This window comes from Magallana gigas, chromosome 5 (assembly GCF_963853765.1).
Source record: "Magallana gigas chromosome 5, xbMagGiga1.1, whole genome shotgun sequence".
NCBI lineage: Eukaryota > Metazoa > Mollusca > Bivalvia > Ostreida > Ostreidae > Magallana > Magallana gigas.
Window position 1 is genome coordinate 36,687,121 of NC_088857.1, and position 19,143 is coordinate 36,706,263.

General features: G+C 30.7%; 1 protein-coding gene across 2 annotated transcripts; it reads right to left on the bottom strand.

Annotated features, from left to right (window-relative positions):
* Positions 1–4,669: 4,669 nt before the first annotated feature.
* LOC105340494 (CD82 antigen) lies at positions 4,670–18,220 on the bottom strand. 2 transcript variants are annotated; one of them, XM_011446556.4, is made up of 9 exons: positions 18,083–18,220; positions 14,721–14,795; positions 14,295–14,504; positions 11,080–11,154; positions 8,579–8,674; positions 7,533–7,598; positions 7,132–7,260; positions 6,731–6,814; positions 4,670–5,313 (listed from the first exon to the last, which is right to left on the bottom strand). In XM_011446556.4, the coding sequence occupies exons 2-9, from the start codon at positions 14,781–14,783 to the stop codon at positions 5,257–5,259; spliced, it is 780 nt and encodes a 259-aa protein (XP_011444858.2). In that variant the 5' UTR covers positions 14,784–14,795; positions 18,083–18,220; the 3' UTR covers positions 4,670–5,256. The 2 variants fall into 2 exon arrangements, with proteins under 2 accessions (XP_011444858.2, XP_011444859.2); XM_011446557.4 differs by lacking the exon at positions 18,083–18,220 and adding an exon at positions 15,089–15,153.
* Between the last annotated feature and the right edge of the window lie 923 nt (positions 18,221–19,143).

Below are 19,143 nucleotides of genomic sequence, written 5' to 3' on the forward strand. Positions count from 1 at the left end.
GCTTTAGGTTACAGATGCTGAAGGAGGTTAAGGTTTTTAGAGCTGGTTAAAGTTTTTGTTGCATGTGCCCTCTGATGATTATATCTTAGTTACTACTTGTCCTAACTTCACCAGACTTCCATGGATGGTGCGTCTTATGATACTGATGCACCTGACAGGCTTGAATGCTGAGTCTGAGCCATAGGGTTCAGATGCTGGATATGGTTAAGTTTTTTGGAACAGGTCACATGTTTAATAGATAATAATACTATTTCAAACTTGCATAGTTGACTAAACTGTAATATGAATGAATCACAGAGGAAGCTTCAGATGCAGAGCTTGATCTCCATTATCAAGGATGCTAAAAAATATATCTTAGTTATTACAGGTCCTAACTTCACCAAACTTGAATGGATGATGTGTCTTATGATACAGATGCACCTGACAGGCATGGATGTTGAATTTGAGCCATAGGTTGCGGATGCTGGAGCAGGTTAAGTTTTAATTGCTAGTGCCCTCTGATGATGATATCTTAGTTATTACTGGTCTGAACTTAACCAAACTTGCATGGAGATGCGTCTTATGTATACTGATGCACCTGACAGGCTTGAATGCTGAATCTTAGCCATAGGTTTCGGATGCTGGATGAGGTTTAGTATTTTTGGAACAGGTCATATGTTTTATAGATGATAGCTTGCATAGTTGATTTAACTATATAATAAATGAAATGCAGAGGTTGCTTCAGATGCAGAGCCTGATCTCCATTATCAAGGATGCTAAAGAAATCTCCTACCTCACTTAAACCTGCTTGATAGATAGATGTGTTTGTTGATAAATGATATAACATGATTCCTATGATATAGTATTGTATGGTATGAAACAATATTGTTTAATATGATACAATATAACATATGTAATATTATAAAAAGTTATATGATACGATATGATATTGTATCAATTTTTTTGATAATTTATATTATGATATTGTATCATGATATCGTTATGTATAGTATTGTATATTATGATATTATACTATATTGTATTATTAATTTAATAATAATAATATTTTATCACATGATAATATTACATAAGATATTGCAAAATATAATTTTGTATCATATGATACAATATTGCATATTCTATAATATTGTATCATACGATATTGTATAATATGATATTAGTTTCTGTAATATAGAACTATATCACATGAAATTGTATAATATGATACTGTTACATTATATAATATCGTATCATACGATATTGTATATGATATTGGTTTATAATATGATATATTATCACATCACATAAAATTGTATTGTATGATATTGTAAAATATATTATTGTATCATATGATACAAAATGTATAATATAATATTGTATTGTATAATATTTTACTTTATCACATACTATTGTATCATTTGATATGATACAATGATATACATATCAAATTATATTGTATAATATGATACAATATCATATTATGTATCAAAAATGATACAATATCATACTATATTTTACAATATAATATCATATGTTTCAATATTATGATGTTTTATGTAATATGATATTGTAATATAATACTATATTGTTTTATATATTATGATATTGTATTATGTGATCAAATAAAATAACGTATAACACAATACAATGTCATATCATACGTTACAATATCATATCTCATCATTGTTTATTATGATATTTTATTGTATTATATGATATATGTTGTAAATATGATAGGATGCAATATTTAATTTCATATTATTGTATTGATTAACATATGAACATATGATTATCATACAATTTTTTAACAGATGATATACGACATTGTGTCAAAACAGAATCCATGAATATCCAAGATCATAAAGTATGATTTTCATTTAATATGATAAAGGTGGTCTCATAAAGGTGAAGTCTCATAAGGGTGATGTCTCGTCTCGGTGAGCTTTGTAATCTGTGATTACCTATGTTTGATTACATGAAAGAAGTTTAAGATTTAGGCGAAGTCACTATACTGTTCCATTATCAAAATAAACTGAATATTACTGGATATCTAATAAAATGTGCTAAGAAGACTAGGGTTCTCCTGCATCTTTCAAGATCAAAAGTACTGTAAGCTATGAAAAATTAAAACACAAAGCAAAATTTATCTAAGAAAAGTACTTCTTTTTATTTTTGAAAACCAGAATACACAACAATGAAATAAGAGTCTTGTTGTCAAAAATTAATGAACCACATTCTATGATATTATGCACTAAAAAAGAATTACAACTTACACCCCTTATCTTTCTAAATATTTAACTAGATGTATAAAAAAAAAATAAACAATACACGTATTACATGTAACAGTAAACCATTGATATCTCTAGAGATGGAAACGGCAATAAAAATATTTTATAATATAACTGCTATATATAAGTAATATCAAAAGGAAATTGTATTCGTTCAATATCAATAATTCAACAATAGGTCTCTTTAGTCCCAGTTTATCTTATTTGTTTGAATAATACATGTACTTCTTTCATTAGAACATATTCCATAATACATATATTTTGATTACTAATAACGGTATCTCTTAACAGGACTTTCAAAATTACCGTAGCATTTAAAAGCTGGTTTTAAAATACTTAGCAAACAGCTAGGTAGAAAGTACAGCTACCCGGTAGCTTTAATACAAGCTATGTCATGGAGGATTTTACATCAAGAAATCTAAGCTTTGATGATTAAAGTGTGTAACCTAAGATCTTGACCTATTGTTTTATCACAAATTGTTGTCCACTTCTTTGGTAACAAGTATTATATCTTCCAGTTTGTATCCCTTGTCTAATAACAATTCTCAATATCATACAAATTTACCACCATCCAAAAATCATACTGTAAAAGTGGTTATTTACATGTATGTGTGGGAGAAATTTACACTTGTTACACAGAACGCTTTAATCCGCGTAAATACCCGCACATATGTGGTAAAAAATCTAAACTTTAGTGAAGAAAATCAAGCATCCACATATCAAATACCCACGCAGATTGTTTTACTACTGTAGATTTCTTATTTTACTTGAGTACTTAATTCCGCGAATCAATTGGTTTGCATGAAATCGTGAGAATATAAAATAGTGAACACCGAATTTTTAGCCTAGTTTTATTTAGTTTATATATGTCCGAAAAACAAAAGCGTGATTTTAAATTCTGTGAGGTGTGTTTCTTGCGATTTGGGCTGATATTTTATTCCTCGCGTTTAATTAGGAATCTACAGTATTGAAAACACGTACTTCACCACAAGTGTAAATAACCACTTTTACAGTAATACATGTACACTATGAAATTACCCAGTAAAAACTTAGTACTAACATAGTTAAAACTACCGATAAGTACAAGTAATTTGTGTCTCCGACCCTTGCGGTTCTTCAATGACACCTGATGGGGGTTAAATACCTGACTTGTCCCATTTGCATAATACATGTGGCTTTGACTATCAGTGTACAAAAATATAGGTACAACATGAACATGTTTAAGTGACTAAGTATAAACTAGGTCGGGGTATCCCAGGGGGTTCCCCTAACCAAGAGGTAGGTCCACAGCACAGCTACACTATTTTTTTTTTTTTTGAAAAACTAAATTATTTTTATGGAATGACATTTGGAACTATGTTTTATCCTTATTCAACCACAATACGGTGTAAAGAATTCAAAATCTGTTAATAACAAAAAATTCCAACATGGAGGAAACATGTTAACATATGCATCACTTAGGTCTTAATAAATGTGTGCGACTCTGATAAGGTATTGGATAAATATCTGAAGATAAATGTGCAACAGTTAATTGAAAAATTCTACAAACTTTAATAAATATACAACAGTTGATGGAAAACATCGATCTACATATTTTCATAAATGTACAACAGTTGATGGAAAAGATCTTCAAAATTTTATCAAAAGCTTTGCAAGAAAAAAATCCCAAACAAATAATACTATGTGATAAGGTAAATGGAACATTAAAGCTTAATAACAAAACATTCAATGGTAAAAATATGTATACTTACTATAGACAATAATTTATTTATAATTACTCAGGTAAAAAATATATTCTAGAAGATATAAAAAGCCATGAAAATATTTGAAATACATTCAAGTTCAAATATAAATACACTGAACAATATAGTATATACTTTGTAAAATATATAATATTATATATGATAGTTATTGAAGGAAAAAGATTCCAACTTGAAAACTCAACTCTTATTCTTTTCAAAAAGTATTTTAAATAACAACCAAATTTCGAGATAATTCTTATGATAAAAAAAATTCCACAAAATTGCGGCTGAACAGAAAAATTAAATTACATGGTAACATTAATTTTGCATATAAACGGTACATATATATATGAATGATAAAACAAAAATAATATACCTCCCACCTATACTCCTAATATAAAGAAAGTATAAGCAAGCTGATGCTTCCTATCTAAATCATGTAATTTTAAGAAAAAAAAGCTTGTTCACGAATTGAATTGTGCTTTTTAACATTTGGTCAAATTTTCAAATTTTTTTTACAAATACACTGTATTTAGAAATCAATAAAAATTGATCTCTTCAATGATTAAACATGGATTTTCAAAACAAATTGCAGACAATGCAAAATGATGATGATTTTCTTCTAAAGGCACTACAATTTAATCAGGCAACTGCATTGAAAGAATCTATTTAAATTAGAATTTCTAAATGTTTGTCCTAGCAATAACCAATGAAATGGCTGCATATACATGTAAATGCAGTGAAATGATATCTGCCAATAAAGCTGAAATATCAGTACAACATACAAGAACCTGGTAATACAAGTAACAAATATCTTAGAACTCAGTCCCAGCAGTTCACAAACCATTCCAAGATTTTTTTTCCTTCATTTCGTTTGCTCAAGTATAATATAAGCAAAGATGTATGTACTTTTCAGTTAAAATGTAAATGATATTGTCACATATACAACAAAATATACTACCAGTAAGTGATTGGTGAATGTAAATACTCATTATTTTAGGGCAGAATAAAGCAAATGCCAACCTTGGAATGGTTTTTTTCATTTTCCCCATAATCACAAACAAAAACAGATGCTTCGAAAGCGGTCGTATAACAAGCATTGATAGCTGTCACAATGCCCCTTTCATTATACACGCTGAACAAGTATTACAAGATTCTGTTTTAAAGCTGGTGTGAAAATATCCTGGTAAACACACATAACAATGACAATGGTTGGATGAAAACTTCGCATGTCCCCGGCACCTGCTCTAGTCATCCTTGTTGATTTCTCGACAAACGCAGAAGGCGAAAACAATTCCTATGACCTGGAATCAAAATCAAATGATTGAAAAGTTCAGAGCAAATGCAATTTTTGCTGAAAAAAAATTATATATCTGGTAGATATTGTAAACCAATTATCCCTAAGGAAAAACGTTTATGCTATGCTTGTAAATTATTAGTCGAAAATGAAAACCATTAACTGTCCTATGTATGACAGTTTTCGATTTCAATATTGAGATACTGTAGACGTACTTTTGTCCGCGTGGTATTAATTTACGCTATGAACGTGGGCACAAATTTTCCGCGGAATTTTATCCCAGTGTACTTAAAGTGCGTTTTGGAATTGCATTACATGAATAAGGATAATCGGAAGTTACTACATTATAGAACACTTGCATATACGTGTACCCAATGTATATCGTTTTTATCTATGCAAACTGTCAAACAAAGTATTGAGAATTCACATAATAAATAATTTAATCTCCTAAAGATTTGAATTTTCTGTAAATTCAATTGCATGAAATTTAAACTTCTCCAAGCTTGAGATAACGGCACGTGTCAGACGACAAATAGCCCCAAGCGGGTCTGTCTTTCAATGACCCAATTAACTCCACGCTAAGACCCGTGTTTTTACTGCAATTCTTAGATCCCTTTGTGCTCTGATTTTTAATTGATAAAACTTATCAACTCATAATTTAAACGACATGTGAACCCATAAATTGACAGTTAATAAAGATTAAATGGTGTTTCAGACGATTTTAGCCAGCGTCGTAACATCTTGACGGCTAACTAATGACTACCGACCAGTGCACAGCCGATAATTACTGCTCATTGTGAACAGTTCTTGCAATTTAAGTCCAAAGTTGAACAAATTCTAGGTAATGATCGAAAATTGCTCAGAACTATATTTAATAATAATTATTCAAATGTTGTTTTTTTTTTCGTTCAAAGAATCCGCGTAAATTTTTACCCGCGGATTAAATTGATATTGTGATTCCGCGGAATTATGACCCCGTGGAAAAAAATACGTCTACAGTATTTTCAAAGATAAATTATACTGTAGTATTGATCCCATTAAAGAAATTGTTAATCCATGTGATTACGGTAGAATAATACAAAACGTCTATGTTTCTACTTAGATAAATGCTTAATTCAGAGAAAACAGTTTCAGGGACTATGAAGAATTTATAAAACTGTCTTGCATGTTATAGCCTTTATGTTATAATATTCTTTTGTCTCATTTGATTTCATTTTGACTGTATGCCAACATGGTGATGTCAATAAACCATTGAATATGAATATATACATTATATGTAACAGCAAAACCTGCTAGCGGAAGCAATTCTTATATATATGGAAAAAAATGGGGGGGGGGGGGGGGGTGGTAAATCAAGTTTTCAGTCATAGACTGGAGAAAAGTACATGCATATGTCACATCCAATCTGGAATGAAAAATGGTACCTCTAGAAATGCAATTCCAATTGCTACTCCAAATATAATCCAGTTGTATTCCATGATTAAATCTTTCAATCCATCCTTACATCCCTACAAAAGAATATGGATATACTGTTATAAAGGAAAAGGTTCACGAATGTACTACATAGCTTTTTATGCACAAGCAAAATCAGTAAATCATTTAACAAAATGTATCACTTACGAAAAATTCCCTAATGAAATCATCCTATTGCCATTCTAAGAATTTGCAACCCAAATGCAATGTTGCTAACATATATACAAATATTAAACATACAAATACTTATGTATGTGAATATGATCAAATTGTGATTTCATTTTGAATATTTACTTTTAAAATTATACATACATGTATGTATATGCATAGACAATGAAGTACATGTACTTGCCTTTGAATGATAGTAGCCTACAGTTGCATTAAAGCATGCTGTGGCATTCTTTGGCATGGCTGAATCCAGATCATCAATAGCTTTTGTTTTGTCAGTCAAAACACAACAAGTAGATGGAAAGCGGACAGTCTACAGAGTACAGAAACATCACTAAACAAAAGAATGACTACAGACTGCTGAAAAAAGCACCCAATCAAGTGACCCAAGGGCATTAATGCACAACTTCATCTAATTATAGAACAATAGAATAACAATTTAACAATAAATATATTAATAATGCAAAATTGCATTTTTAGCTGAGGCAAATGTTATTAAAATATATCTCTTCCTGGGCATCTGACTGATAAACAGAGAATAATAAGTGACTCAGCTGACAAAAAAAAAGAAGAGTATTTTCTTACTTGAGCATTGTATTTGATGCTCAGGTTTTTCCATGTTTCAGGAGAATCTGATCCACAGCAATCCAACTACAAACATAGATAAAACAAAGAATTATATATAACAAAGCATGCAACTGAGGAAAGTCCAGCTTTTAAAATATGTAAACATTTGGATTAATAAGCTTAAACAGAGAATCTGCCTTCGTAAACTAATATTTACATCTACTGAGTATGATTCCCTCTATTTCTTACCGAGACTTTTAGTTACGGTAATTCATAGATCTAAAGAAACAGCCAGACTGAAATCACACCCCATTTATCGATTGGTTGAAATCTACAGTGGACTGAAATCTACACGCGTCAATTATTGATTGGTCGAAACCTACAGCGACCTAAGAAAAATCACAGACTGCACAAAATTATCATGATGATGTCAGACTCAAATTCCCCCATGAGACAATTTGGCTGTTTCTTTTAGCTAATGAACTGATGTACTTATTAACAGTAATTTAGTGAATTTTACTTATTTTTTAATTCAATTTATTAATTAGTTAAAAAAAGATGTAAATATATACAATAAAATGCTTTCTTTGATGATTCATGAGGGTTATGAAGGTAGTGATCATTGCAAAAAAAATTTACATATGTATTTTTTCTGCAGTGTCACCCCCTTCATATCCCGCATCAATCACCAAAGAAAGCATTTTATTGTTTAAATAAGTTAGCCTAGATCAAATTTTGCCCTATGAATGAGACACAAGAAGAATAAGACACAGAAACAATAGATTTAGCCATGAAAAAAGGAATACATTTGCTTGCGACATATCAAATACATGTACTGGTTTTGATTTGGAAAGATTTTCTTTTAAGCTACCGGTATTAAAGTTATTAATTTTTCAGACCTAGGTCATGCTGGAAAGGATTTCTTATTAATAATACCATTACTGCTTTTTTAGCAATTACTTATATTTCATTGTACTTCTTAATTCACTTTTACAGAAGCCAATGATTATAATATATCCTTATAATTAATGCTTCAATCACTATGTTGACAATCCAATACACACCTCAATCTGCACAAAGTCCCAAGCGTTCCTCACGTTCTTGCTTGTCTTGTATTTTTCCATGGTCTCCATTAGAAGATCATTCACTTTTGTTTCCACCTAAAAATAAAAAATATTTGTTATAGAGAAATTGAATTGAATTCATATATACATTTAAGAAATAAACAGCAAGTTAAAATGTTCACTCAGATATGAACTTGGTTGGTCACGTGATTAAATCCTGTGAAGCCCAAACGTTCTCGCTATGCTATGGGTTCATATAAGGAAGCATATTTGCAAATGTAAATATATGTAGTTGAAATAAATTGATCAGCAGTATATGCATTTGCGTCAGAATAAATTTCTGGTTCAAATAATACCATTATGATGTGTAATTTGTATTTTCATCTTCATGTACACTGTACATGTATCATCAAATCCATCTGATGGAATTAAATTCCACAAATGTAAAAAAAAAAAAAAAAAATGGCATCCCATGTCCTATAGAAATAGGGACAAAATGATCAATAATTTCTTGATATGTCATCACAATCACTTAAATTGCATTGAAAAAACTGCTTTTGATGCAATGTTAATTAATCAAAGCATACTGAATTTGATGCAGGTAATAGGATAGCAGGTTGTAAAATATACTTTTCGACATACATGTATTTTATAAGGCCTAAGTATTCAGTATTATTCAGGGGTTTTTTGTCCAATCTTCAGCAGTTAATAGAGTAAATTTACCACAATATGGTAACATCAAAATACAAAAGTTGCAAGTCCCTGTGCTTTTATGTAAAAATACTAAATCATCAATGACATAATTTTTGCAATATTTGCATAGATTTATGAATTAATTTTGACATGTTCCCCCCAAAAGTTGTTAGTGTGGCCATTTTTCATCAATTGTTAAAACTGAAAATAATCTTAACGAACACCATAATATTTCAATACATGTTAATTTTCTATAATAATTGCAAAATGTTTGTAGACATTTGACTTTCCATCACTAGACAGGAGTTTCCTGTTATATTTTATAGGAAAAGAGATAAAAACAACTTTATATTATTAAAAGGGCTACTTGTATAACAAAAAATCTAATTTGCTGTTAGTGTATTTCTCAATTGATTTTTTAATAACTCTTAAATGAATTAGGTCCCTCATTCTTTTCACATGCATATGAAATACAATGAGAATGGGATATCGAATGTATTCTCTTATTGTGGCAGACTTAGATTGTTTCATTACAGGTAGGCATTAACAGTAAAAAAAAAATAATAAACACCTATGATAGGTAATTTCTGAACAACTGAAACTCTACTCCCACTACTTTTTTTTCCAATCATTTCTGAACAATGCACTTCTATAATCAATAGCTTATTGAATGACTGAATAAGGTGTGCTTTACAAATAAATGAAACATAACTGCTGATGTCAACACAAGCATTTATGTGAAAGCTGCATGAAATCAATTAAATACCACCAAGATGCCAATTGAAAGCCTGCATGAGTATGCTATTTTTATAGCATGTATATAATTAATTGGGTTTTCTCGCTACGATACATGAGCGGTGTATTTATACCAGTCCTTATTTGTCAATCTCCTTTCTTTAAGTGCATTTTCACCCTGAATGCTGCAATGTATTTGTTTCAGATACCAGTACATGTTGTTCATAGCTTTGAGGATGCTTGACAACCTGTGACTTCTAATTTTTATGACTGTCACAGTCTGTCACAACATGACTAATAGAACGCATTGTGAAACAGTTTATATTGCCAAAATGTGTTGTCTATCTTTGTGGCGCAATGGGTGTAGCTTCAATATATCAATCTGCCGGTCCCGAGTTCAAATACTGCAGGGACTTTTATTTTCATGAACAGAGGTACAGTTTAAAAACTCGATTTTTTCCCCCAAAATTGAATTTTTCTGTCATCAAGTCAAACACATATCTTTCAGTAATTTAGAAGTTGGGGTTTGTATGCAGAGCTTTTCCCAGATTTGATTATTATTGAATCAATACAGAAGTTTCATTAATTTTTCGTGGACATCACTTTGGGTGGATTTAGTGAACATCACTGTTTCAAGAGTACGTAAATTTTGGCCAATGACACTATCAATACAATATGATATTAGATATTGCCCTTCTACGAACATTTAAATTCATCGATCAAGTCAACAACAATATATTAGAAAATTGGTATTCAACAGTTTATGATGAAACCTAACAATAAAGTCCATACTTATTTAAACAACATTTGACTGTACAGTAAGAATGAAACTAGCCTAATGGTTTTCCCCATCTATATAACTATAAATTATTTTAAATTAGATCGCTTAAAAATAGTAATTACTTATTAATTCCTACAGTCTTGTCTACAGGTACAAATTTTTTTTATTAAAATAGTTTCATTTGCTGAAATAAGGAGAATACGGGTTAAAACTACCAGATATCATACATCTGTAATGAATGCTCCCCATCCTTCAGTACTGTCAGTACTTTGATTTTGTAGATGTTGGTTACCTTATCCTTGTACAGAAATCCAAAGACAGCAGCTGCAATCTCTCCTCCAATGATGATCATCAGGAAAAAGATGTACTGAAAAAATATTAATGGAATTTAGTACAGTTTTCCTGTTTTTGCATTAATACATGTATTATGTATTTGATAGAGAAAATGCAAAATAAAATAGAGACTCACATTTAAATATTATTGTTGTGCCTATGAGATTATGAATAATTTATAGATTAAATATTTAAAAAAAAAAAGTGCGATTTATGTGTGTACATGTTCATTAAAAAAATAATCACATGAGTTAGCATTGATAACTCATAATAACTAAATCCAATTAAAATTACTGTAAAACTGGCCTATATCCCTAAGGTTTATTGATTTATGCTTAATTTTTATATAATCATGTTTGATTTTCACTCTTTTTTTCATATACACGTACTGTATATAAATCTCTAACACATGATGAACTGATATTTGTGTTAAGTAGATTAAAAGAACGATTTGACTAAACAGGAGAAAAACTAATGTAACAATTGAAAATATCGAAAAGTCTCAAATTACGGAATTTACACCCTACTCAGATCTTCGTCACGTCATAGGCTTTTTTATATAAATAGAAACCAATATATTGACGGTTTCTCTTACGAAATTTTTTTATAGAGTGCCATATATTCCAGCATCTAAAACCAGTGCGAATCTGAAAGGTCATTCGTGTCTGTAGTGCTAATCTTTCCTAAGCGGTTGAAATAACAATAATTAAATCCGAGTGTTTATGTCTAAATACTGGAGAAAAAAAATCAAACACCTGTTTGTAGCTGGTCTTTATCAATTAATATTGGTTTCTAAACCCATTGGTGATATACAATATCACCACAGAGTACCGGTATTATAAAAAATTAATCATTCGCAATTATTTCTGAATCAGGCAAACGTGATAAATCAATATGTGAAATATCAAACATTGACAATTTCTGTATCAGTTATTCAACTCTTCCTGGACGTCAGGAAAATACTGAGGGTTTATCAGCAGCCATATTTATGTGAAAATCTATTCAAATATCAGTTTTAAACTTTCAATCAAGGTAAAGAAAAAAAATAATCTTTTAATGGTGTGTTCAATCTACATGCAGTTGTTCAAATAATTTCTTTTTAAATAATTGGAAAAAGAAATATCATACATTGTTTAGTTAATGGCAGTTTTCTCTGTATACCGGTACATGCTTACACCACCAGTGTCACATTGACTAATCTTTTTTTCTTAACCAGGGTTAGTGTTGTCTTACTTTGCATTGGATTAGAACCACACCCTTTTCAGAGAGTCTGTATTGAAAGGTTGCCATGGATACTGATAAGAACAGAAATATTGCTCAGTCTCTCTGTGTTCTGTTGCCAAGTAACACCCCTGTCATGATTTTATTTCAGTAAAATATACTAGTTTTTCCAATTACTCATCAAGACTGAGTACATGACAATAATTAAATTAAATTTACAGGTATATTTAATCCTTTTTTCCTCAAGTACCGGTATATTATGTCTTTTTTCCCCATTCACTTCAGTTTTTACTCTCTAATTAAACTGAATTTACACTTTAAGCTTAACAAAATATATTTTTAGCTGCACATACTGCAATTTACTTTCACTTTTATTCGTAAATTCATGCCAAAAGATCCAGGTACAGAGGAAAGATGCCTTTTACTCAGGTTAAAAGCTCTCATGATTGTGTTACTATGAGATTTAACCTGGTCCTGCTGTCCCCAACATTTTCAGATCACTCAACTAAGTCCTAAACTCAAATCCTTACAAAACTCAACTCAGTCCTAAACTCAAATCCTTAAAAAAAATCAACTCAGTCCTAAACTCAAATCCTTAAAAAAAATTAACTCAGTCCTAAACTCAAATCCTTAAAAGAGAAGTTCAAGCTGGGATTAACTTGAGAAAAGTTTGTGAGGGTGAGGCAGTATTGTGGGCTGCTCTGACTTTTATGCTTGGCTTTGAAATGATATTTACAAAAGAACAGATCTGATCCCAATAGTTGACAGCTGGTATTAAGTACATATATGTACCTCGAGGTCTAATACCTTTAACAAAAAAATACCATCTATGTATTGTAATTCAATAAAACCTACACTGTTGACACATCCTATATATTTACCATAATCAATAGTCAAGAGTCCTTTTGTGGGTGTCTTTTTTTAATTTTTCCAATAGTTGCAATTGCTCAATTTTAATTGGTTCATTGTGTTGTACAGTAAAACTTGAAAGAAAAGAGGCATTATTAGTCCCCTACCGGTTTTCACCGGAGGGGACTATAGCTTTCCTCTGTGTCCGTCAGTCCGTCTGTCCGTCCGTCTGTCTGTCCCACTTCAGTTTTCCACTTTTTTTCTTTATGCGTTTGAGGAATAATATGAAATATGCTAAACAACTTCAAAATGTCAAACTTCAGATCAAGTTTACACTTTTGTAGCGTCTGGTTGACATATTTTCGAGAAAATTAATTTTTTATATTCCAATTTTTTAATGTTCAATATTCTGCATAACAGTGCATTGTTTTCACAATTTCCGCAAACTGGTAGGGGACGTGTATTGCTTATGCAATACTCTCAGAATGCTTGTTTTATGTTGAAAAGTCAATACAATGAACTACATTCAATTTTTCTTTCTTCTTGTTGATGAGAGTCTTCTGTTCATCATATAAGGAAATTATTCAATCGACTGCTAGCTCACTATATCTTTAGGTCACAAGCTTACAATCCCCATTTTTCTCTTTATTGATCACTTAAATCAAATCTCTCCCAATTAATTGTGTTTATATTTAGTCTGCATTGCAAGCAAATTTATATTTTTGCTGGACATTTTTTGCTGATGGCTGAGGTTGTACAATTCTATATTTGTGATCTCAGGAAAACCTGATCTTGTCCTGATCATCAACTACAGATCAAACTTTGATATATTGACTTAGTTCATGTGTATTAACAGAAAGTATAAAGTGACAAAGGGCTTCATTGATTCAGAGAGCACTTGTACACAGAAACTACTGCCTTAACAAACACATTACCGGTAGTAACGATTTTATTATCTTTACATAAACAGCAAAATGTTGAGCAAAATAATAAGCTGTTTCCATTTGACATGTATGGATAAAAAGTCCTAGAATTCTATGTACCCATTCATCATCATGTAATGATGCAATAAAGATTTCGAAATACTTGACTATTTGAACTTACAAATCCCAGAAGACACTTGCTCTCCCGGACTGCCCCGCAACAGCCACAGAATCCTACGAGGAACACAAAGGCTCCAAATGCAATGAGGACATAGACTGCATAGTCGAAATACGGGTCCTCCGTGTCAACCTCAATCACGTCCAGGTAGGAGTTAATGTTCTTGTCCACTTTGAACCAAATCCCTAAACCAAGGAGTGCAGCACCAGAAAGCTATCAAGCAAACAAAATATTATATGTACACAGTTGAAAAAAATTTTTAAAAACTAAAATGGAGCAAATAAAACTTTCTTTCATACAGTACAATACTTGAATATTTTTTTAATCGAAAAAAAAACAACATGTGGATCCAAATCTTTTAATATTATTTGCTAATTAACTTCTACAAATGTACTATAATCAACAGAAATTATTTCCCTATTATCTCACCCAAAAAAGGATGTTGAACAATATCAACAGACATCTTGCAATGGAATTACAGCAGCCAGCCATTTTTAACGATTTCTACAAATATATTAACATAAACTTTATAATAATTGTGTGTGTAAATGTAGAAAAAAAGTTTGTTTTTTCAAGACACTATTCTACACTTTCTACAAATAAAAAAGAAATGTGCCATTTTTTACAACATTGTGGTCCCTAAAAAAGATATCAATTTTCACAAAACTTAACAAGAGATAACCTCTAGCAAAAGAGGATTAATTGATGACTGTACATTCAAGATTTTAAGGATGATAACAAAAGGAAAGCCTCCACATAATCATTTAATGCATTCAAAGTTTATGCTGACAAAATACCTGTGGGCATTTACCAACTAGTCTGATCCTCTTAACTCAAAATCCATGTAAAGCACACCACGTGAAGAAAAAGTAATGGGGTAAAAAGTTACAGTCCAAGTGGTTTAAAAGATAACACTTCATGAGGCAGATTTTAAATGACACTTGAAATGTCATCTGAATACTTTCCTGTTCATCCTTAATGATAGGCCGAAAACAATATACATACAATGTATGTCTATGATATACAGGTATGCACATACATGTAACACAGGTCTGGAGCAAAAAAAATGTACCTGTACCTGGTAACCAAACATCTTGTACCTTTAAGTTTCACCCACAGGCTCCTGATGTTAAAAACCTTTCTTTAATAAAATTATCCACTATACTATGATAATAATAAGTTTTGATCGTCACATTTTGAATTATTTAGACCGGCTGCAATTCATGCATATATAATTAAAAGATTAAAAAATATTCCTTCTCAGAGTTCTCCACATACTACTTTTATGTGTAAACTTATGCATAATCTGTACGAATTAACAATACAACTGTTCCTTTCATTAAAAACATTGTCAAAATTCTGTCTTCTGCCTCTCATATCAATTATGGATACCACAAGAAAAGGGAGATAATAGTACAAAGGATAATTTTATCATTAATAAAAGAAATATCTTTAAACATCAGACGCCTGCGCTTTCACCTTTGGTTGAAGCAACCAACTAATGTAGTGATTGAGTAATATTATTTCAATTTGATGAAATTCCACGAATGAAACTGATAACTTCTGCATTCTACATCATCTGTATATAAATTCTGTATATTCAAACTTTCATACAATGCTTACCGGTATACAAGTAATGCCTTTAGTACAAGAAGCAAAATTTCAGATGTAATATGCTATTACTTTTGATGAATCAATGGATTTTTTTTCTATGTAATGCTATGGCTTGCCCAAAGCTCTTAGTCCATGGGTTTGAAATGAAAGGTGTTAATTTGTATTAAATCTGACTGTTACATCTACAACCACTGTCCACATTTATACAACAGCATGTGACAGCTGTGACTTAAATATTTATACACGTGTCAACATGTTATGTAATGTATAAACATTAACAAAGAATGTTACAAACCACTTAGAATTAAAAGTTTTATTAAGTTTCAATAGCTGACCTTAAGGGCTTGCTGGGCCAGGAAGTTTTAAGTATCAGTTCAAGAGCTTAACACATCTTAAAACCTAAGATAATGAGTAATTTACAATGTAACTTGTTTTTTTAAATTTCTGTTTACCGGGTATTTATTTTTATAACATATTTCAAGTGGGTTTTTTTTGCACTTTCTGAAACCTGAACCTTGTCAGTTGTGAAACTAGGCAGATGGCTTCCTCTGTGTAACACTCTAACATTATGTAATCACTGAATAACTAACATCAATGGAGTTTAATATGAACAAACTTTATCTCTGAATATGATTTTTTTTTATTAGATAAAATCATGGACAAATTTTAAATGCAAAATTATAGATGTATCTGTTTAATATATCTATATTTGAAGAGTTTCAAATAATTAAAAAAATAATAACATTGTCTCAATATCTAAAAAAGAAAATCATCATTTTATTCTTATCTTCACCAGTGTATTGATAGTTTGATAGCATCATGCAAAATTATTTTAATAAACCTTGAAGATGATGGTATAAAAATTCTATAAGGAAGAAAATACTCAAATCCAATAGCTGCAGGCCTGTAGTTCCTGGACTAAACAAATTTGGGTTGACAACCTGGGAGCTACAGTGCCACCCATTGAAAAAAATAGTGTTTATTGCGCACAAAAATCTGCACTAGTTTTGGACGGGTCAACCTTATTTACACGCAAATTCCGTGGAAAAAATTAGCAATGTTAAATTCTTTATGCAAATTTACTACTGATATCATCTCTATACTTGCCTGATTAGACTTTCTCTGGAACACGCTACCTACCTCGGAAAATTAAGTTTGTTAAATTTACATTGAGATCGAGAGTCACCATTTGTACATGTAAACAAACTACATCACTTCAATTTACAGGGCTGGTGATGATGTTTAAAAGACTATCATGCAGAGGCAAGTAAAGTGACAATATCAATACTGCGGGTGACCAGTTCTCGCCGAGTACCATTTCTCGCCAGTACATTGTGACGTCATTTTATCAACACATAAAATTATAGACAAAAAATGACAATCAAAATGTACTGGCGAAATTGGTACTCGGCGAGAACTGGTCGCACGCTATTAGTAAATTGCATGAAGAATTTAATGGTACTAATTTTTTCCACAGAATTTGTCAATGATAACAAACAAGGTTTCAGATCAGGAGATACAGACCTGCAGCTTAAGATCCATAAATATTATTTATCAATTTTTTGTGACTTAATTTGTTGGGTTAGTATTTATTTATCTAGAATGTTAGTTTGTGTCTGATACAAGAATGGTCACAGTTCACTGTTTAAATGTTAAATAAATGAGATATATGTACTATAGACATTAATAGCTATATTATACATGTAGATATATTTATTTATATCTACTTTACAATTATATAAATTTGACCCAATTTTGTAAACCAAAAAAAACCCAACTAATTAAAGTAAATTTGAGTATATATCGGATGTCCTGGATATAAGTTTACAAATACATTCTATGTAGACTATGTAACCCTAGCTTAATTGAACAGAACTCGTGGTGCTGTGTGACAACCGGTTCTGGCAAATCTCGTAATCACCATGACCAAGATCCAAGGTGTAACGTTACCGTAAAACTTAATATTGGGAAATATTGCTGATGAATAACACGTTACAAATCACTGATGAAAATTGTTAACGGAGAATACTCTGCTTGAATATTTCTAAATATATCCTAGCATCCAACTATTTCAAGAGCTGTCAAAACAAAAACGATATCATTTTTCGTGTCATACTGTTGTTTATAATGAATAAAGAGAATAAATAAGCTACTTAATTTCAAAATATTATATATACCTTTCAAAAGAATCTGCTTGGAAAATACACAGGTATCACGATCTATATCTACTGACCACTTGGGCGTGTTTTGCTTTCTCCCAATGCGACAGCACCATCTAGCGGACACACTATTCATAGAATCTCGATACCGAGCCCGATTTCACAATCGATTCTGAAACTCGTGACTAAACAAGTTGAATGTGGGTGGGTTTGCAATTCATCCATATCATTATTCAATAAAATACGCCAAAAATTGCATCATTCATATTTTACTAATATTTTTCACTTTAACTTGTACATTTTTTTAAATTGTTTAAGAGGTTTTTTTTTCTATTAAAGGCTGAGCCAACCCTTAAGAAACATTTATGAGTTTATAATACATGTATTGTTTTCTACTCTAAGGAATGCTATGATAAATTATTCAGATTGTTAAAACGGAAAATTTTCAACCACTTCTTTAAATATTGTAAATAAAAAAAGAAAATAAGAGAGAACAACCTAAAATCACTTCATGTGAATAACTGGTTCAGACGAATAAAAGCAAGAGTGTTTAATTTATAGTGATGCTAAATATCTAAAATAAAATTAAAATCATTGCATTGGATAGGAAGTATCAGGGTATAGCTACCGTATAATAATGACCAGAATATTCGCAAATATATGTTATTGGATGTTTTTCTCCCTTAAGTGGAATGCAACTTTTCTATTGCAAAGTACAATACATGTATATTGTTTCACAATCATTTCAGCCATCGGCTAAATTAAATATCATAAATAGATGTATAAAAAAAAACCAAAAAACATTTCTTTGTAATATATGTATTGGTTTTTTCTAGGTAATTCTGAAAAAAAAATACTCATATTATCAAAACGGGAAATTTTCATCCAATTCTTTAAATATTGTACAAAAAAACTTAAATCTCTCCATGTGATTAACTGGCTCAGACGAATAAAAGCGAGAGAGTTTAATTTATATTTATAGTAATGCTAAATATTGAAAATAAAATCATTGCATTGGATAGGAAGTATAAGGTTGATATAGCTACGGTATAATTAGGGCAAAAAAAGCCCATATAGAT

Coding starts and splice junctions, on each gene's coding strand:
- LOC105340494 (XM_011446556.4), bottom strand. CDS start 14,783: ATGGCTGGCTGCTGTAATTCCATTGCAAGATGTCTGTTGATATTGTTC. Junction 14,505..14,720: donor TGTTCAACATCCTTTTTTGG/GTGAGATAATAG, acceptor TTTGCTTGATAG/CTTTCTGGTGCTGCACTCCT. Junction 8,675..11,079: donor GATTTCTGTACAAGGATAAG/GTAACCAACATC, acceptor TTTTATTTTTAG/GTGGAAACAAAAGTGAATGA.